Here is a 22715-nt window from a genome sequence, read left to right on the forward strand (position 1 = left end):
CAGACATACATAACATTTCATGTTGATGTTTATTTCCCTCTATAGGCCATTATACAAAAGGAAATATTTATTTCCTCAGCTCTCTCACATCAAGTAACACCATCACCTTTTTATTGTAGTAAGAGTGTCAGACAAACATTTCTCTAATGACTTTCATTAACTCAGAGAAAAGTAGTTTTCATTCAAGCTTTGCCAACACACAGTCCCTGACCAATGAGTGAAATGTGCTGCAGGCAGTTCTCACTAAGCCATACCAAAGGAATATCACATAAATTTCACAGTAGTTGCTCAGTGTGTACAGTGCAAAGAGAAGGTGGCCTGGGATGATTAATCTTTCGCACACGATTCACACTTCTGGTTAAGAAGCAAACTGGAATTTCATACAGAGATTTCACAGAAGAGTTTAGAAGCAGCACGTCAGAAGCTCCCTGAAGCTGTGCATTTTACAAGTGTTCGGTATCCTACAGCTCTAACCTCCAGACCACTGCATCTGAGACCAGGCAGGTTTCTTCAGTGACTCAAGCTCATACCTTGCACAGTATCCATCCACATCCACTAATTCAATCCACATTATCTATACCTGTGTACAGTTTTCAGCTATGCCTCTTAATCAGACCTGTTTCACCATACATGTTGAAATGACTGCACAACACCAACTGTCAGCAGGCTCCAGAAAGAAACTGGAAAACTTCTAAAGGCAATGGGAGCGGGTAATTCAGTTATCCTTTACATACACTCTTTTTACTGCATACATAATTCATCAGCTTTAAAGAAAATGCCCCATGAAAATCATGCTCCACAAGGGAGTTTTAAATGTTCTGTCCTCATCAGTGTTTTAAAGACGACAGCAACAAACACCGGTGATTTCGAAGGTACCCCCTCTACCTGCCTCAACACAGTTGTTCAAATTGCGTCTGCATAACACAGCGATGCAGCAGCTGTGCCTATACAGCCCATCATAAAGAAAACCATCATTTTCTGTACAACACAACAAAGCAGTTTGTTAAATGAAATACCGAAGTCCTGGTAAACTGCATCCAAGCCACCTAGAATGCTGTAAAGTGTTCACAATCCAAATACAGACAAAAATAGGATCTGAAAGGCTAAAAAAGGAGGGAGGGAAGAGGTTCTCCACAAAAAAAAGAGCTGATACTTCAAAATACCTTCTCCCAGAGTTTTTGGCTGGCTCTGCTAGCAACAAAGAAGCTTTCTTAATACCTAGACATTTCACCTGCAGTCAGTTCTTTGAGAGCATTACCAAACTGCAGTCAATAGCCAGCCTAGCATTTGTTATAAGCATAAATATCCTCAGTTCTCTTTCTTTAACCCCATCCGTTCCATTCTCTGACTTACAAGATACTGTTACATGTGTGCCATAGCTGTATGTGCGTATGTATCTATACACACACATTTAATAAGCAGTTTAAATTCCGTGTATTTGCCTACTTGGAGCAAGGACCAAGATTAGCATTTGGCAGATGGGCAGTTAATACTAGTTGCATCATGTCTGCACAACACTATTCATTTGCTTTATGAAGGAAGCCTACATTTAAAACAACAGCATGCAGATACCAGTGAACTACCGGATAAAGCAACATCTGCTTCTGCCTTTGGTCATATAAAATCCCAGACTCAGAATGTCTGGGTTGGATGGGACCTTAAAGCTCATCCAGTTCCAACCCCCTGCCATGGGCAGGGACACCTTCCACTAGGTCAGGTTGCTCCAAGCCCCGTCCAACCTGGCCTTGAACACTGCCAGGGAGGGAGCAGCCACAGCTCCTCTGGGCAACCTGTGCCAGTGCCTCACCACCCTCACAGTGAGGAACTTCTTCCTAATGTCTAATCTAAATATACCCTCTGTCAGTTTAAAACCATTTCCCCTTGTGCCTTCACTACGTGCCCTTGTAAAAAGCCCCTCTCCACATATATAACCTTTATCATGTACATACACATATATATGTAACCTTTTATCATTCACCTAAAGAACAGGCAAACAGGTACAAGAATTAGTATGAAGGGAAATTTTCTCCTTACCTGTAAGCTTCATCTAAGGACATATCCATTCTCTTCATGATATATGCAATAGCGATTGTGGCAGAGCGAGAGATTCCAGCTAAACAGTGCACTAACACACGACCATTTGATGCTTTTGCTTTTTCTATATCGCAAAGAAATTGGCAAGTGTCAAAACTCAGCAGCATTTATACCATGATAAAAGTTTGCAAAGAAATCAATGTTATTTCAAATTGTGCAAAACTTCCAAATTAACTGCTAATTGCAATCTCATGGAAGCTTCAAACAAGAATCACCTATTTATTCTAGCACTGTATGGCATTGAGTATAGAAAAAGCATGTGACTACACACAGGAAACATACTGCAGTTACAGCATACCACATTTCAGTGTGCACATAAACAACCTTATTTAGATGTCTGGGAAAGGTGATTGTTTCTAATTTTACATGCAAGTAAAAAGCAAGCATTCACGATGGAACAATCTGTCCAGTTCAGATTTGGCTAGCTCACTGCTCAAAGGTAAAGACAGGATCTCTAAGTCTAATTTTCTAATTTGCTCTCTGCAGAAATGTATCAGGCATCTACCAGAAAGCAGAGCTGTGCTCTTAAAAAGTCTCTTTGTGCTGAACATGCACATCCATAAGTGCTGGAACATGCAGTGGCAGAATCTCCCTACGTTACTTTGCCTCTGTGCTTGTAGAGTGATGGTAATCATGTATGGAGATCCTTAGTATTTTCATACCACCCAGATAGGATTCAGGTCTTCTCCAGCCCAAACAACAAGGCAGACATGAAGGAATCCAAAAACTGTTTTAGAGAATTTAAACTTTCTTCTCACCTATAAAGTCGACCGATTTATCCAACCAAGGCAAAATTTTCTCACAAAAGCTGTCATTCACAGGCACTCTCAGGAAATGGGATTCTGGAATAAAATCAGGCTTTGGACAAGTATTGCTGGCATTCAGTACATAGCAAATATCATTCTGCTGCATCAGCTCCTAGGAAAGAGAGAAAGATTAAGCCTAGAGAAGTCAAATGGTACCTTTGGCACATTACAAAGCTAAAAACCAAACTGAAATGCGTGTTGGAATTGCTCTAGCTGTATGAGGAACATTCTTCTGTGAGACAGACAACTCAGCTTTTAATTCTTCAAGTAACTTTTAATGGGACATTTAGTGTCCAAATAACATATGGAATGCAAAGCCTTTCAAAAAGAAGTTAACAGAAATAATGGTAGAATACTTTCTGCTGCTACAAAGTGTCACTTTCAAGAGACTATTTTGCTACTTTGGTTTAAATTCTGACTGTGCAAGCTGACAACAGAACACCAAACACTTCCCACGTGTAATTTGCCGACCCAGATAGATACGTGTTTTCTGGATCCCGTATCTAGTAAGACTGATGTTGCCCCATCACAGATACTGGTGAGAAATATGAAATGATACTGATGCCTCCTGCAGTGACCTCTTAAAAGCCTCTATGACTTCCTTGTTTCTAAGGCAACATGCAAAACTCACTCAAAACCTTGAGAGAAAGCTGGGTAAGAACTGAAGGCCTTGAATTAGACCATTTCCACACAGCATTCGCTGCAGTTTTACAGGAGTACCACTTTGTGGTTTATGACTTTAGTTGCTCAGATTTCCGTTTTCAGTCTTTAGTCCTCTTGCACCTCACAGACTGGCACAGGAACAAGCAGACACTCAATGTGTAAGAGTCAACTGGTCTTTTTAAGTCAATTTTCATGACTGCAAATAAAAGACTGACGACTGTTTTCTGCACCTTTCCATGCTCATTGTATTTAGAGTTGTGCAAAGTGGTATCTGATGCATTAGGAAACCAGAGATGGCTTTACCAAAACCATCCAGTCTTCTGCAAGTCAGCATCTGGACACAGCAAATCATTTAAGCAGGTTGGAGTAATACTGATTGAACTATCTCTCTGGTTCAGATATGATTTGGGCAGTAACTGACATGCAATACGATGCTTGGACAGTTACACTGAATGCAAACACTGTGGAGCTTTTGGCCAGATATCTATAAAAACTAAACTGAAACATTAAAAAAGCCAAAAAAATAAATAAATCTAGTTTTAATCCTCTTGCTTTTATAGCAATTAGATAAAAAAAGTTATGTCAATCCACGGCAGCATTAGCAAGAATGAATTCTTACACTGCAGATTTCAAATGGAGATCTACCAGTATGAAAACATAGTCAAGAAATGGTCTCTTCTTCCCCATATGTATTTTTCTGCAAGCATAAAGATACTTTGGTGAGGAGAAACAGGAATATGGCTAATGAGCTGAAAAGACAGAAATCCATCTTGTTCAAATCAGAGCAGCCTGAATAGTATGTGATGTTGAGTACACAACACGTATGTTACGGTGTATGACATAGAAGTGGTGTACCCACACACACACACACGTGTATGCGTGCATGAATTAAATGTTCAATGAGAATGAAGGGGAGAAGGGAATCTATATCAGTCATTTGCAAAGGAAAGAGCATGAAGTCCAGCCAGTAATGTTCATAAGCAGAGAATTTACATGAATTCCTGCTATGGAGCTGTACTTTGTTGCCTGGAGCAAAATTAGCAGTTCCCCCAAACTTTCAGCCCCTCACATCAGCACATTCAGGAGTACCTGAAGGTGTGGGCACTCCCAAAGCAAATCATCAGAAACAGAACTGGCAGCAGTGGTAAAATAAAATAAAAGGGCTGTGTTAAAGCAAGTTCTCAGCCTCATTGCTTCTTACCCTGCTGGTTTCCTAGGTCACACTCCCAGTAAAGCTCAGCTTCTCAATGATGACAGTTACCTCCAATATATCACAGGTTTCCCCCTTTCTTTCACATCTCGCCAGTGCAATCACCAAGCTCCCTTCAGCCCTGACTGCCTTTCATAGCCAACGCTGTTGCCCCTTCCTCTACTACACTTAGCTCTCACGCACCAACAGACCTGCAAGTTTAAAAGCAGGAGCACTGTAAGGAAGTAGGGGAATATTTGGAATTATCCATAGAGGGAAGGTACTGGGAATGGGTTCTAGCCACAAGGGGCTAGCTACCACTAGGTCTGCAATATCTTAGGTGTGTGAGGGAGACCCCTGATCCCCAACATCTCTGCCTCATTGTCCTGGGCTACACAGGTTTCCCCTTCTAGGATCCCAAGCTCTTCAGCCTTAACTTCTGTAAAATAAATATCTGCTTTAGATGACTGTGGTGAAACACTTCCCCCAAACCAGCTCACCTGCTGCTGTTGCTGCTCGAAGGTGAGTGAGGAACAACCGGTACAGCAGGTACAAAAGTACATACAGGGTCAGGTCATGAACATTACCATGTATAAAGGAGTGAGGTAATGAATGTACCACTAAGGGAAGGCTCATGAATTCAGACGAAGAATTGAAAATCTCATTATTTCTTTTACAGTATAAGCGCTGGTGGGCTGTGCAGGCCAACCATCACACTTCCACAGTTACGCAAGGTTTTTGATGTGGAATTGATCATTCAGATGGCAATAAGAAGGCTGCAGATGCCAAGTCTGAAATCTCTGAGCCAAACAAACACCCAAAAATGTGTTAGTGCTTGTCTTTGAGACTAAGGCTAAAGAAAGAAGTTATGCTTCCTTCTGTTCTAAAGTATCAGTCATACCCTGTGCAACACACTCCAATATAATAACCATAACAGTACCTTCATTGTAAGGCACCCAAGAGGAAGAAGTGAATTATGATGAGGGGAAGATCCAGAAATCCTAATACTAACAACTTTGTGAAAAGAAGGTAAATGCTCTTTTGTCAGTTTATTTACATTTTATGACTAGTTTAATCCGAAAATTAATGGCACCCTAAAATGTTATTTTGCTCCAGGAAATAAAATCCAGATCTGGAAGAAAAGAAATAGTTATGTAAGCAGCAAAGCAGAAAGTTTTACAGTTTAAATGCTGGTACAAAACATTGAGATGTAAGTAGGAGGCTCATTCGTGCCCATAACCACAACGTAGAATTTTTCAATTACACTCCCTTTCAGCAAGGACACTGTCACTCCCATCCCATGTAGGTTAGAATTTAGCTTGCCCCTCTTTCACAAAGAGCAACACGATCTGTAACAGTAAACACCCTCTTGAGATACCAGCAATACATCACACTGAAATAATCACCGTATATCACACTGAGACCCAGAACCTGAAAGAAACTTCTCTGTTGGAATGTTTATGAAGACCTTTTATGAGGATTTTGGTATTTTGACACTACAAATAAATATTAGGAATATTTTCAGAATTAATCAAGTAGACAGAAATCAGTAAAGCAAAAATACAAAAATCTCCAAAGGCTTTTCTGAAGTAAACACTGATTTTGCTAAAGGGGACAAGCCAAGCATTTGTGTTTGCATGTCCTTCATAAATAAAGCACTGTCTGCTTTATCAGAGGTATTAACGGCAATAAGGTCATGAATGCAGACTGTCCTGCAACAAGAAAGCATTTCCCTATGTGTGCACTCATAGATAAGCTTACAAAGATTCTGAACAGATAAGCTCATCCTGATAAACCATGCTAAAAATTCACATCTTTAAGTCATCAGCTTTAACTGTGGTGCAGATTATGAGTTCTTTCTGTAGATATCTGTGAGACATTTTAATTTTAGAGAAATCGTATGTCTGGTCAATGGAAGAAATCATGGGAACTCAGACACACCATCTGAAGGCAAAAATAAGGTCAACGTATTCAACGACATCTCAATAGTTTTGGGAATCTTACTACATTTCTTAAGGTTTTTTGGTTGGTTTGGTTTTTTTTAATCCGGATGTGAATAAAACTCCCTCGTATTCTAACTTTACCAGAAAGTTGTTCCCAATAGCCAACAAACCAGCAAGGCCATTAAACCAGAGCAAAGCCATTAAACCACTTATCACCTCTTGGACTGTCCTAACAGAAACAGAACTTGGCTACTTAACCCTGCCTCTTGCTTCTTGCTCTCCTCTTTTGAACGTTCTTCACTTCCCAGCTTTCTCACCATGTGTTGGTATTTCTGGGCACTTGGTGTAGTAAGAATCATCCTCCTTGCTTTCCCCAACACCTCTGCATAGGGTCCAGGCATCCCCAGGAGCAAGGCGTGTTGAAGGGAGAGCAGCAGAGATCTGCTGTTTGTGTTTCTAACATGTCTAGCTACTGCTAAATTTTAGTTGAACCAAGAAACTGATTAAACCTAGGAAATTGAAGGGTGCTGACAGCTGGGAAAACTCGAGTGGATTCTAAGAGGTAGAAATCATAACTTGTTCCCACAGCTTCTTTGAGTTAATAAAGTTACCACTATTGAAGATGGAAGCTATTTTGAATTTTCCAAAGGCAGTCACTGAAACTCAAGAGGCAAGATAAATCTACCAACACTAAGGTCTACTTCAGTGCAGCGAACAAGTGACTGCTCAGACTAAAGCATTGCCTGTGTTTGTTCAAAGAGAAAAAAAGTACAAACCCCAAGCAGATCTGAAACCAGAAGATCTGTGTTTGTCCTAAATTGGGCAGGAAATCTAAGAGGTATTTTAGTTGTCAATGGAAGAACTTCCAAAGGACTGACTGTCAAGGATGATGCTAGACAGTAAGAACTTACTGTGGATTGTATGCTGTTGTTTTTGTGGTTTTCCATACAAAATGGGAAACAAAGTAATCCTGGATCATAACTGCCAAGGATATGTGAGGAAGTACAAACCGGACCAACTCCTGGGGGTTTTGTATTAATTCTAAAGTATCTGCAGCTGTATCCCTCGACACATGCTGAAATAATATGAAGATTGTAGATTAATAGGCAAAAGAGCCACCACGAGGTCTGAACTCTTCCCATAGATGACTCTGACACACTAAGGGCTCACCAGTAGCAGTTTTAGCCTCCTCCAGCCCTATAATGGAACTCCTGACTGCTGCTACCACTTGGATTCCTTTCCTGGTGAGGCACACATACTGTGCCTGTGCCCAACACCTATTCATCAGCACCAATTTAGTGCAAGGAAAGGGAACAGCTTCTTTCATCTCTCTGGGATTATTCACCACTTAAGAGTCACAGCAGTGGAGTTCTAGTCACATCCTAATTGAAGTAGGACACCCATGGCCCTAGAGGAGAACAAGTTCCCCCTTCACTCCCACTGTGACCTTGGGTAGCACTTGCCATTCACACATTGAAACAAACAGCATAAAAGCATCTTTCTAATACTCTACCATTGAAAGAAAGGATTTTGGTTTATTTTTTGGATTAATTAGTTCCTGCTGTCTTTTGTCTGGGGACCACAAATTACCTCTGTGGTTGGAAAAATAATAAGCTGCTTTGACATCCATCATAAGCGAATCAAGTTTGAATTGCTGACTTGCTACCTGGCAGTCAGACGACCTTATAGGACAAAGTAAATACAAAGACTGCTGACTATCCTCCGTATAAAATATTTTTCTGTGCACTCTATTAAAGCATGATTACCTTCTAAATAATTGCTTGTGTGTCAAAAATCCCCTTAAAACAATTGTGAAAACTCTAAAAATAGCCTATTAATGGCCAGACTTGGGATGGAGTGAAAGCAGAAAAAAACAGTGAAAAACATGATAATGGTCAAAGTATATTAATTTGATCCAATTACAGGACTATTAGGATAGTTCCTGTCTTAAGCGTTATACACGGATAAAAACCATACACATAAGCCTGCACATAATTAATGCAATATGCTAGGATGAAGCACTTCTTCCCTCTCCCCCATCCATGCCAGCTTATAAAGGCTGTTGGAGATTCAACTAATGAATAGACTGGCAGAAAATATGGGAGACAAGAGGACACATGCAGCAGAAGTAGTAAAAATGCCCTTATGAAGGAACCCAAGATGCAGATTGTAAGCAGCATGAGTTGGTCTCCTCACGGAGGCAAACATCTGTGGATATACATAGGAATATAGACCTGTAGCAACTTGAGACAAGATCTTTCAGACATCTGATATTCCAGCACCCTACAAGTGCTATATTTAATGACTTTGCCAACTATTTTAAGTATACCAAAATATCCTGGGCTGTACTTCAGGAATAGAAATTATTAAATGCACGTGTATTTAGAAACAGTAAAAGTTTCTTAGTGCAGTGCTATCATAAAAATTCATTTTAAATGACCCCGCTGATTGTCCAGGTCTGAACATTTTATTAGGTGCACAAAGATTTGTTTGCAGTAGTACCTCATTATACAATTCATGATATATAAGCACTATTTTTTACAGCACTTGAAGAAAATACTAAAAACGAGACAATCATCCTTTGTCCTGCTGTAACCATTAATATAATTGTGTTAACATTCAAGACCTGCCAAAACAAACCCATGAGAGCTATACACATGAAGTACCTGACCTCCTGTAATGGCAGATTTGATAGATTGGCTGATAGGTAACTGAGGAAGAAGATACTATACAATCTTCTCCAAGATGAAGAAAGGAGACCAAGTTTCATGTTACATGACACGTGGATTAATTACATGGTCTGTTTATCCTTAGTTCTCACATAGCTTTCCATGGCTTATGCACAGAGAGCTATTACCTACAGCTATTTTAAATCTTTCACAGCTGTAATGATGCAGCATCACAGCAGCACGGACAAAGACACATGAAGATTATATACTCATCTAAGTAAACAATGTGACAGCAAGAACACTCACCTTGTTGAGAACATCTCGCTGACACCCAAGATAGAGATGAGGCAGGATTCTGGTTGGGCCATTGTTGGACACAGGTAGGCAGGGTTGAGAAATGCAAGTAGGGATGAGCGTGGATTTTCCTTCACAGAGACCAGGAAAAGAGCTGGAGAACTCAGCAAATCCACCTGTGAGAGGAGCAGTGTGTATAATTTACACGCAGCATTGTAGGCATTGGTGCCCGTACCAGTTCTGGTAAAGCAGCTCCATTTCATTTTTGCTTGGGTAGTTCCCAAGCTTCCTGCTCATCACAAGGGCTGCATTATACATCTGCGCTACCAACTGTGGTCTAACTGGCCTTACCCCCAGTTAGAAAACAAACCTGAAGAAACCTCCAGCAATGAACTTATACACTGACTAAATATGTTCTCACAAAAGCTAGCCAGCTTTTTCCAAGCGAGGCTAAACACCAAGCTCAGCTCATTCTCATACTTCATCTTGCAAAGAAGTCTGAAGAAGAACCAGAGGCAGCTGCTTAAATCCGTATGTTACAGGCTTTTCTTGACTGTTTTCACCATTTAATAACCAAACAGTGAAGGTGAAAGTCACAAACCACACTGAAAGTCCTCAGTTTTTCCTCATATCAAACCATAGAGACAAGTGGAATTTTAACTGAAGAAAGGATAATTATAACTCATTCAGAACAAGGCACCTTTTTCTCATCAAGGAATTGAGGTATTAGCTTGCTAAATCTGCCAAATGCTATGTTCACTATTATTACAGTTTGAAGACATGAATTAAAATTATTCAGGAATAAGATAACGTAATGTTTTGTCAAGGCTTGCATTACCATTGCCTGAATTATGCCTACTCTTTGGATTTTAAAATCTGCATCATTAGTAAATGTAGAAAAACCTCAAGGTAACAGCCATGTGTGTAACAGCCTGTTCTACCTGATAAACAAAAAAGCCAAGAAGAGGACTTCAGAACAAGTTTTACGAACAATGATTCCTGTTCAGGCTCCTGACTTAATAAAAAACACTATTACCCCCCCCCCCCCCAAGAAAAAAATCCAAACAAACAAAACCCAACCCAAAACTTGTTTATTTTGTCAGATAAATTATTTTAGCCAACCGTAACAATGCTCATCATAAGACTAGGAGGGTGAGGTTGGCATGTATGGGATGGGTGAGGGGACGCTCAGCTAGGCACTGCCCATCACAGAGCCATTCCCCAAAATGGAGGAGCCCAGACAAGGGGCACAATAAAGGTTTGGCTCTCATGTTTTCTATTTCTAGTAGCTGGGATTCCTCCTCCTTACTTTACAACCTCCCTGTTCAGGAGCACAGGTGTCACTTTTTCAACATATCAATCGAATGACAGGAGGAGTTTGCCAAGCAATTCTTTCACACTTTTTTCCATATAGCATAATGTTTCCCCCTTAGTTATAGGAAGAAATCCTTGAATTTATAGGCATTATATGCCTCTTGGATAAAATGTCATGTAAGACGGGGTGTCCAGCAGTTCCAAGAGAGTCTGGGGGAACAAATCAAATATTGTTCTTTGGTTTCATTTGATTATTCTTTATTTCTTGGGAAGATTGTTGATTGCTTTCTGTATCCTCTCTCTCTGATGGAGAGAAATGACCCTTCCTCTTTCCAAAGAAGTTGCACAAGCAAGGAGATTTTACATCTGTGCTTTCTTTGCAGAAGACTACATGGGCAAAGTTCTACCACAACCAAAACCAAGATTTTTCCCAACTGCCTATTGATTGGTCTCACTTTGGTATGAACATTGCAAGAAGAAACTAAGCAAGAAGCTAATACGCAAAACCCCTGAGATTCTGGGATGTAGACCTCATGCTCTGTCATCATCAGTGTAAGGAGCAATTCCTTAATTTTATTTTTATTCTAGGGCTCTGTCAAGGCAAATCTGAAGTGATTCAAGATTAGATGCTTCAACACTTGCTCTGGGACATTCATCCTTTCAAAGGTATTTATTTCACGTGTCTCTATTTCTAACACAAATTAGGCCCCCATGAGTCCCCAGAGGTGAAATCTATGCACAGTCTACTAGAGGAACCTCTCACGAGAAGTCTTTTAAGCATTCACACTGCCTGTATATTGCTGTAAATGAAGCGGAACATCTTCAATAAGCGGAACTTTAAACATCTGGAAAATGAATTTAGTCTACAGGTGGGAATGCAGAACAGAAAATTGAACCTCGAAAGAAAGATGGGATGGGTTTAGTTTCAAATTCCGTAATTTGAGAATGACCTTTACATCAAGGCAAATTTCTTCTCGTAACCTACCTCAGTTGGAATACAGCCACTGACAGCACTGTGCAGTTTGTTTTAGTAAGAGAAAATACACTTTTCTTCTGGAACTAGTTTCTAAATAACACCCTTTATCCCACCACTACTCCAGGCTCTGTAAATAATAAATCAATCACAAGAAAAGCTGAAACCGACAGGGGAAAAAAATTCTACAGGTCATTAACAGAGCTACTGCGTTAATAAAGTTTCACTGAAGTCTTTGATAAACATAATTGTGCCCTGGAAATAGATGACTGACAAATAACTCCAAAATACTCTCTCCTAAATAGCTATGAGCCATTCAGGTTTTCTGCATTCTTGTTGAGGAAGCTGAGCTGAAACAGCTCTCTTCACATTCAACAGGGTGAAACCACTTCTTGTCTATTTGAATGTTATGGACAGAGGAAGGAGGAAACAAAGAAACATTTATGTATTATAACTATAAAATTTTGCTTTAAAATGTCTTTAAAAAGATCTCTCCTGCCTCCCTGGAGGCTTTTGAAGTTTTTCGCTCTACTTTTTCTGATATCAATGAATTAAATGGAAAACTCTTTCACCACTGCTCATGCAATAGTTCCATCACACCTGAAAACCTTGATGGTCAAGCAGGATGAGCAACACAATGCATCTCTTCCTTCTTCAGTTTTAAATAGGTGGTTGCTTCTGTCATGACTCTCTATCCTCTGGCTGGTAGCAAGTAGCTACACCTGTCTTACAGGAGTAATAGCCCCTACCCAGGTTTGAAGAAAAATGTCTTTATGGATGATAACTTCCATCATTATGGGAGCAAATTAAAGCAATATGGGGCAGAAATGATTTCAGATTTTATCATGCAATCTATTTTTCCAACATGAAAGCAAAAGATATCACAAGTAGCAGTGGTAAATTGTGACATTCAGCTCGTTGTCCTTTATCCTTCTGAGACAAAAATCAATTCATTAAATTCTGCTCTAATTTTAGATGCTGCACCAAAGTTCTGTGACTGTCCCAAGGTAACTCAGCTCTTGCTTATGTAACTTGTTAAACTGAACAAACTAGTGAAATTATTTCAGTTTTATGTTAAGCCTGAGTGGCTGCAGCACGTTTAATGAACAGCAGCACCATACCCTGTTCCAGCGCCAACTTGTTCTGTTCGCTTCTTGCGGCTGCAACTCACACAGGAGTTTCTACAAAACCATGTTAAGGTGCCAAAAGCTGTCAGTGGTTTTGCAGCCTGAGCCCTTGTGCGTGTGGCAGACAACCCAACACCTCCTAGGTCTTCACAGCAAAGCCTGCATTTCTTCCTTAGAAAGCTCCACATAGATTAGCAGAAATTTGGCAAGATCCAGTGAACTCTTCAATTACCCTGTTGCTATGGTTCTACGAAGTCGTGACTACAGACTTCCCTTTGATCAAGACACTAGTGTTTCCTAACTAGGATTGTAATTGTAAAGGTATGATCATTAAAAGTTTCAGCTCTGGTCTCAGCCAAATCAGGAAACAAAACAGGGCAAAACCCAGAAGGGATGAAAAAGTTTCAGTGAGATTCCACAGTAAAAGTTATTCCTTCTTATGGATTCACTGCATAAATCCTCATTTAAATAAAACTCCCAACTAACTTTGCCAGCAGCAGGAAGAGGAAAGAGAGAGAAGATGGGATCAGCTGGCAATAAAAGATAGCCAGAGAAATTTTATTGATTTTATTGATTTGGGAAGAGCTACCTTTCATTGAGGGAATGGAACCCATCCAGATCCTTATGAATACTTAGTTTAACTACCATCAGAGACAGATCCTAAATTAATACAGAGGAATAACTATTGAGAACCACAAGCATTTACCTGTTATGTTTTATGGAAACAGAGCAGGAGCATTCCGCAGTGCTGCCAGCTGCTATGCTGTAGTTGCAGGGACAGTAGTCCTGTAAACCACTATGGAGTTTTGTAAGTAAGAGGCCAGTTAAACCCTACAGTCTTGATTTGAACACTTAATACAGAGTTGTAAAGTGCAGATAATGTTTTACTGCTTTTCACAATACTCAATGAAATAATTCCAGTTACATGACACCATAATAGGACAGAAAAGTGGGGGAGGGGGAAATGGTGGATGTTTCCTATATTCATTACACATTAAGCTGTTTTCTCTTAGAATCATACAATCAGCTGTGTTGGAAAAGACCTTTAACATCATCAGGTCCAACCATTACCCCAGCACTGCCAAGGCCACCAGTAAACCATGTCAGTGAGGGCCTCATCTACATAGTTTGTGAACACTTCAGGGACGGGGACTCCACCAGTCCCCTGGGCAGCCTGTTCCAATGCCTGAGCACCCTCTCGGGGAATAAATTGTTCCTAATGTCCAATCTAAACCTCCCCTCGTGCAGCTTGAAGCTGTTACCTCTTCCTCTTCCCTGTCTTTATTTTTTCATCAAATGAGTCAAGCAACTCAGGGCTGTAACCAAAATTAGACAAGGCAAATTCACAGAACACATACTAATTCTGAATTTAAAACTAAAAGCATTTTTCTTTGCTTATAGTAAGCCAAGTACTTGTGACACTGATTTGGCATGGGGAAGAGCAAAGAAATTAAGCAGAAAATCCCATCTACTAAAAAGTCAGTTTCAAAATGTAAATGTTGTTCCTCACTCACATCAACAGGAATCTCTTCTTCACACAAACAGAGGTTACCCAGCTTTGGCTTTAGGATATCATGGCTGGTCCAGTGAAACTTCATCTGTTACTGAGCAGATGGATACTTGCATCTACTCTGCACACTTCCCCATCCACCAGCCCAGTAACCCCTTTGCTCTGCTGCCCTCCACCTCCCCCAGGCATATTTCTTTTCTGCAGGGTGCTGGAATGAGAGGAAGATTCGATTTTCTCCTTCTAGAGCTTTTAAAGCTTACCAATGCTTACGTGCCATTGTACAGTAACCAGGCTGTTGGCTGGTTGTAATTACCAGTGGTTACGTTAGCCAAACGGGCCTGCTTCAGCAATATCCACACATAAGCCTTTCCTTTGCATGCGTCCCAAATGCAGCACAGATGTTCCCTCATCCATTCATCCTATGCCTCAACTTGCATGTATTTCTAACATACAAAAAAATCAATCACAAAGCAATCCTAATATCTAACATTGCTTTGAAAATGACTGTTGAAGCAGACAATTCTGTAATTCCTTTCCATCCATCCTCAAGTGTTTGCAGAGATATGTTTCATCCTTAATCATCTAGAGATAGCTGCTCCTGCTAATCAGGCAAGTGCATACTGACAAAGCACAGAAAGGAGCAGAGACCTGACTATACTTCAGAGGGAAAGTGGAGTAAGGTTGCATATGAAACTGAAGTGCTGACATGCTCACAATTCTGCAATGAAAGGGAAATGTGAAAACAGGAGATCTTCCTGTTAAGTGTAACTTGCTTTTTCTATATAACTGTCCAAGTATGGAGACAACTTCAGCAAACACGTGAGCTCCATGCCCATACATATTCTAACTGTAAAGAACAGCCAACAAACTTACATTGCTTTTGTTCTGGGAGGATTTTTTACTACTTTTTTGTAAAGGCAGTCACAAAACGTGACTTGGAAGGAAAAAAATAGGTGTTCGCATCACTTCATGGGTTTCCTATGAGCCTGTCAGCTAAAGCTTGAAGGAGAACCCAGCAATTCCTTTCCACCATCAGATGCTGTCAGCAAAGCCCAGGCAGAGGAAGAAGAGATTCAGCTAGAGAAGAGGTTGATAACTGAGATGAAGGTCACTGCCACCTTCTCAAACCAATGAAGACTGATTCTAAAGACCAGAAGAGCAGCTTTCCACTTTGGCCCTAAACAAACATGTTTTTCACCCAAGCAATTTGAGGGGCTGCAGAACCAAAGAATCCCATCTGCCATTGGTGCCCATCTCATTGGGAGCTATTGCAGCCTGAGCTCCCAATGGCCCTTCCTGCATTGCTGGGGGCACACAGCATTGTTGCTTGGCCCCACTAGCAAATCCACAATCAGCTCAGCTCAACCCAAAACTGCTTTTCAGGAAGAAACACTGATCTGAGGGTCTGCACTGCACCAGTGCTCATTTCTATAGGGCTTACAAGAACCTCCATTATTTTTTTCATTTAATTGCTCCTTTTGTCAAACCTTATTGAAGTTGACCAACAAGCTTAAACATCATTTGTGGGTGATAGCAGAGACAGACAACATGGCAACTCCTGCGAGCGTGGCTTCCCTAAAACTTCAGGCTAAGAAAATCCTGTGAAGTGTTTTATACAACATCTCTGCAGATCCAACTGGCTGTGCAGCTCCTGTGTGCCTCACATGGATGCACAGAGAGATCCTGCCTTGTGCTCCTGATGGAATACAGTGAATGTGTCTGTTTTTCACAGGTCAGGAAGTCTGCTGGAGAAGCCCAAGTACAATGCACACTGGTAAGAGAGCAAACTTTGGCATTTCTCTTTAGTGCCATTCAAAGCAGATACTGCTCCTTTTCCTCCCTGCTTTGGATTCTGACTGTTCAGAAAATGCTAAAGGGAGAAATTGGTTTTCTTCTGTAAGTTCTTGAAAACAGGCTTTAAGCAACTTCCTTCCCTTTCCCACAAGACCTAATTGTCTGCCAGTTCATCACTGTTAACTCAGCATCAAACACAATTATTTTAAAGCAGGGAGTGGAAAGATCTAAGACCCAAGTGATGAGTCAAAAAGCAAAGACTACATGCATGTACTAGGAAAGCACTGCAAGAAGGAGACTTTGAAGCTCGTGGATTTGACAGACTATTTCAGCACCTTTGTTAAATCCAGAATTTGCTTCTTCATTAAGGGCACTAATTATTCATAATTTTATTTAACCATATGCCAATAAATATTATATTGGTATCCCTTTTTAAAGGAAAAGAAGAATAAAAAAACATGAAAATTTTCAACTACCTTTACAACACAGTATTCGGACCCTATAATTTTAAGGAAGCCCTGCCACCCTTCTGTATTCATCAACAGCATGCAGTGGACTACATTCATGTTTAGCACTTATTTTTTAACTCTTCTCCTAATAGCAATTTAGGATTTGTCACTGTAAATACCGATTAGTGCCAGGCACACAGTGTAACGTTACTGAAAGCTATGCTAAAGAAAAATAAATCAAACAGCACTACAGGGAAGACAGAATACACAAACCCCTAACTTTAACAATTACTTTGCCTCAAATCAGATCAGCGGCTCTTACTGAGGTGACTTAACAGCATTTTCACAGTCCCATTCCCATCACACGTTAAACTGTTTATCTAAAAGCTGCAGTATAGATTTTTCCCTTGCCTTAAGGAAGGAAAGTTGTAAACTTTCTGACTCACAAGTTTTATGAATCTACAATGTTTCCACTCTGTTTAAACGAGCTGCAGACCTCCACAGGCCATTACAATTCACGCATTCCAGCTCAGCTCCGCAGGGATGCTTGCCATTTTCCATTACATAAGCTCAGGCTGGAGAGCCCCGTTAGGAGCACTGCCATGCCCGCGCCCGCCCTCCCCTTCCCATCCCCTCTCATCAGCCACGGGGAGCCCTTCCACAGGATTCCAGGTTTCAGGGTTTGGGAAAGTGAGGGCTGTTTTTATTACGGCAGCATTCAGAAAGTGGCCCCGTTATGCCAGGTGTTTTACAAGCACAGTAGCAAGGGAAGTTCTTTGCCCTGGAGGGTTTCTGCCTTTGGTAAGAGAAGGTTAATAGGCAGGTTAAACAAACAAGGTTTGGGGGGGCGAGAATGGGGTCATGCCCCCCCTCCCACCCAAGTGGAATATAGAGAAGTCCGACTAATGTTGAATAAAGAGAGCATACTGGACACTCACACTTGCCCTTTCTGCCTTTGAAGTAAAAAAAAAACAACAAACCCTTCATCATAATTTCAGTCAATTAAGTTTCACAAGCATCCAGAGGTATCCAAAACAAAAGCAAACTTAACAAGTTATTCTTGGGTTTGAGAAATGTTATGAGAGCTCCACACTAGTCAAACTTTGTTCTCCCTGTCAAAAGACAGCAAGTGGATGCACATATGAAAGTAATAAACCCTACTCCCATTCTTCAAGTGCTTAAAACAATCATGGCACTGAACGAACACTCAAAACTGCATTTTAAGTACAAAGGGTGGGAGGATATTCGCAGAGGACTGGCTGTAGCCAAAGGTACTAGTTTCTCCTCACTCTCATTAAAAATTGATGGAAAGGGAGACTTTTGAAGAGGGTGATTCACAGCTAAGCTCCTCTCTCACTCTTGTCTCCTCCCCACTGATACTGGCTGAACTCCATGGGTTACAGGACCACCTGGGGAATACTGCACTCCCTCAGCAAAGTTTTTACCTCTTTCAATAGATTTGCTTCTAATAGCATCAGCCAGGGTACCAGGAAAGCTGGCATCATTGTGCTACCATCCTTCCTTCTCTGAACACTGGCAGGGTATTTAAGAGCTCATTCTCGCTCTAATTAATTCAATTTGCAGATGTCTTGACTATTTTAACCTATGACCACCGTTTGAAGGTGTGCTCTTCTCCTTGCGGGACTCTGCAAAGACTTACATATTGGGAACACTCAGAACTTCAGTCAGCCACAACCAGAAATTACTAAACTCCAACGCTTAACACTTTAACACTTAAATAGTGTTAAAGATGTCAGACAGGAGTTTATCAGATGGCACAAACCACAGCTACATCATGCCATCTTTCAGTCCACACTGGGTACCCTCCTGCTTGGCATATGGGGCTGCAGAAGTGGGGAAGAAAGCTCAGGTTTTGCAGCGCTGGTCACTTCAGGAGATAAAAATTACCAGCTCTACCTATAAGGGAATATTGTTAAGATTTCCTTCTCCTCTGCCACAAGGCATGTTTTCTCTAGTGACAAAGCAGGGAGAGAGCACTGGGCTTTTTTTCTGTCCAGCTTTGCTTTAGGCAAGTAGATACAACGCCATGATAAATGTACCCTAGAGATACTGGCATTTCTATACTAGGATTCCTTTCAATGGGCTTCCAATTTCAAATATTTTTAAGAAAAAAGCCAGCATAAACAAGACTGTAGAAGAGTTCCTCACTTGTTTTCTTCTTGCATCCTCCACGCAAGCCTTCCGCTCTGTACACACACTTGTCAGGTGAGGGACAGGTCAGAGGGAAAACAACGATTTGGGACTCCAGCAAAAACATACCTTTTGCAACAGTCCCTGGCTAATCGCTACTTTGTTTCCAGGACCTTTGCCCAATCTCACTGAACTCATTCTGTTTGCCACTGACAGAAAAATATGTCCTTGGTTGTTTGCTCACAAAATACACTGTCACCGTGCAGCACTAAGAAATTCCTAGAGAGTTCAGTGAAACTGTTTCTATGACCCTGCATTACAATACTCTGAAGTTTAGCTAGTCCTTCTTGGACATTTAACACTGCTCCACATCCACCACCCACGTACAAGAATTCTCGCTTTTGGCTTCAGTTCAGAACCAGTACAATCTGTCTGTCTGGGGCTCCTTACAAGTTTTAACATCAGGTTGGAAATACAGAAAGGTAGGCATTTCTCTGGTCTCTGGCTTAGGGGGTTGTTGGGTGGTTGGCTAGTTGGGTTTCTTCCCTTTCAGAAATCCTTCCTCAACAAGACTGTTGAGTCTTCCATTAAAAAAAAAAAAACAACAAAAAACCCATGAAAACCCAACACAAAATAAAAAGATGGGTTTCATTTTCTGTACAGGCAAAATTTGACAGGTAACCATCACATAGATATCTATACTTGCTCAAGCAGGAGTAAAACAGATTAACAGAAGTAGGGAAGAGTGTGTAGGAAAGTACGACACGAATGATTCTCATTGGCGTAGTGGAATAGAAGCAAGACTCTTGATGTTTATAGCTTTAATTGTAATTCAAGCAAGAATCAGTAGTCTCTCTTGTTTCTACAGAGCAAGCAGGAACATCATAAAAACACTGTAACTAGGAAAAGGACTCCATTAAAGTAAATAAAGTTCTCAAAGAGAACATCTCCATGTTTAAATCTTATTTAACTCACCAGAGTAGATGCAGTGATGGGACTGGGGTTAAGCCTTCAGTACCCGTATTTCAGTGTTTTGTGCACTGTTAAGAACTAAACCAAATTCCTGAAAACACTCTCCAGCAGATTATAGATATATCTATGAGGTTAGATCAAGAGCTTAAACCAACTGGCAAGGGTTCCTCTGAGGTCTTTACATTTACAGCTACCGAAAAATAACCTCCAGGGTAGAGCATACCTTTATGCACAACCTAAATAAAACCCCACCTCATCGACTGCTCAGTAATGGGGGGAGGCAGGAAGAACAGATGCAGGAATTTCAGATACTTGTTAATTGCTCCTTATTCTATCCCAATAAAAAAAAATATTTTCCTACCCCCCAGTGTTTACTTAAGATCACTATTTTAAATAAACCTGATTGAGCGGCACAGAGAAAACTGAAGTCCAAAGGTTGCTCTTTTTACATGGTGCACTGACCCCTACTCTCATTATCAGCCATAAACATTTATGAGAGTTCGTCATCAGCTTGCTGAGACGACACATTTTATCTAGTTTTCTAGAGCCACATATCAATAATCACCAAGATGCTTTCCATAACACTGAATCTAGCATCTTCTCTTTCACCCCACATCCCTAAGGTTTCTTGGGTGGGTGTGTTTAGTAAGTAGCTAGTTTTTTAATAGATGCAAGAAAACAAGAAGACTGTGAAATGCTTTTTCTTGTGTAAGGATTAAAATCAGAACAAACGTATTATAAAAGAAGAAAATGGTAGAGAGCTGAAGTAATACAACTGACATTCATTACTGCCATCTTAGTTGGGTATATTTCCTGAAATAAGCACTAATCTGTAATAGATCAGGAGTAAACCCTTCCCCCTATATTCCCCTTTTTTTCTATACTCCTCTAACCACTGGTTTTAAAGCCATCAGTTGTTTTTGCACTCATAAATATCCTTATTGCTATTTAACCAAAAATAAGATTAAACTGTCAAATTTAATGTTTTCTAGGAAAAATGCATTGATATGCTAAAATAAAAATCCTCCTTTGTATAAACAGTGTTTTAATGCATTAGATCCCCTTTCCCTCTCTCTGACACCCAAAATAATCCTTACCAGCTGCACATAGCTAAGTTCACCTCACCTAGCTAATGCACACTAGTATCTTTACATGTGGTTTAAGTTACATTTTCAGCTTTAACAGGCAACTACTGTGTGCTAGAAATAAAACCAAATCTATTTTTCATAGCATCATTATGATACATGCAACTGGTATGCACTTGGAAACTGGGGAATGGTCCCTTCCTGGTACTGTCCATTCTTACAGGAGCCATGGGAAAGTCTGAGGATGGAGACACTCTAACCATCTCCTGCATGGGGTCCAGCAGAGGAAATACATGATCAAAGCCATGTTTCATCTATCTTGTCTGTAGCAGGACAGTAGAAGGAAGGGAAGTTTTGTGACACTCCCCTCTGCTTGCCCTTATTAAGGATTCCCCACAACTCCTCCCTGCCATGAAGTGTAACTCTCAGTTATTAGAGAGCTGTATCTTGTTCTGTCATGGAAATTAAGTTGTGAATAGTCTGTATTGCTGCATGGAGCTCTAATACACTTCTGGTTATTAAAGAAATCTCAGGACAGATGAGCAGAGTTGGGTATTTGAACAATAAAAGGATGTCTTAAGAAAAATGAACTGCTTCTATATTAGCTTATTTTTTAAATAAGTTTCAAATTTACAGGAGTATCAACCACATATTTCATTGCTTTTATATTAAACATTTACTGTGCCTAGACACCACCCATTTACTTGGAAGCTTGTATGGAAGAACTGTTACTTATTCCAATATTGTAGTTCACAACCCACAGGTATAATCTTTACCAAGACAGCAAAGAAAACGGAAGCACCAAACACAGCCAAAGCAAAACCCTACTTTGTTTAAGTACAGCTCATATGAGCACCAAACGCAGCTGCCCAAGTGCAAAAATTTACGCATTTTCTCTGTACTCACTTTCCAAATAGTTTGAGAAAGGTTCTTTCAGTAACCCAACCACCTCCCTATCACTTTCATCTGAAGTCAATACAAACCCCAGTAAAAGCTTCTTGCTAAGAGGAAGTATCTCTCTGGAGTTCTCTTTCCCATTTCCTCATCATTATTCAGTTTCTGACTGTAGTTTTACTATTTCTCAGCGACTATGTATACACTTCATTAGATCACCAACTGACTCACTGCAAATGGATTTCCTACTTGTATTCGCCATTCCTTCTTCTTTCAGCCCTGGATCTCCTTCATGTCCCTCCTTATTCCTTCTTGTGAACAGTGGGTCTACTGTTCCATGACAGAAATGACACCACAAGCACACTTCCACACCAACAAATCCTGTTTTATAAAGACTTTAATGTCTATGAATGCTTAGATCTAGAATTTAAATAAATAAATAAATAGATGGGGAGAGAGAAGACCTAACTAAATAGAGTGCTACCACATAAGGAGCTGAAGTTTAAGATGTCACACAAAATAATCTCCATAACTCAGGAAGAACATTTCTCTTGTTCTCACTGTAATAATTACCAATACAGTGAGGATCAGATTTTCTTCCTAGCACATGCATTACTTAAAAGACCAAGGAAAAACATTTTGTTTGCTATTTTTGCACCTAAAATAGAGACAACTGCATCTAAAAAAACCTGCATTGAGCAGTTTCTATGTACACAGTACTAATGGTGTAATATATCCCCTGTAAGATATCATTTCTAAGCGTTTATATGTGAGTGCCACTATATGCT

General features: G+C 40.4%; 1 protein-coding gene across 11 annotated transcripts in view; it reads right to left on the minus strand.

Moving 5' to 3' along the window:
- The window catches only part of DUSP16 (dual specificity phosphatase 16), a 65161-nt gene that overhangs the window by 3568 nt on the left and 38878 nt on the right, over nt 1-22715 (minus strand). For all 11 annotated transcript variants that reach the window (XM_061476390.1, XM_061476387.1, XM_061476386.1 and 8 more), the window contains 3 exons: nt 9671-9834; nt 2853-3012; nt 2035-2158 (listed from right to left, as the gene is read on the minus strand). In XM_061476390.1, coding sequence (XP_061332374.1) covers nt 2035-2158; nt 2853-3012; nt 9671-9834 — 448 coding nt within the window. The remainder of the gene's footprint in view (nt 1-2034; nt 2159-2852; nt 3013-9670; nt 9835-22715) is intronic.

This window comes from Pezoporus flaviventris, unplaced genomic scaffold (assembly GCF_033815535.1).
Source record: "Pezoporus flaviventris isolate CSIRO_AGI_PZ_B2104156 unplaced genomic scaffold, CSIRO_AGI_Pfla_v1 ptg000096l, whole genome shotgun sequence".
NCBI classification, from domain to species: Eukaryota; Metazoa; Chordata; class Aves; order Psittaciformes; family Psittacidae; genus Pezoporus; species Pezoporus flaviventris.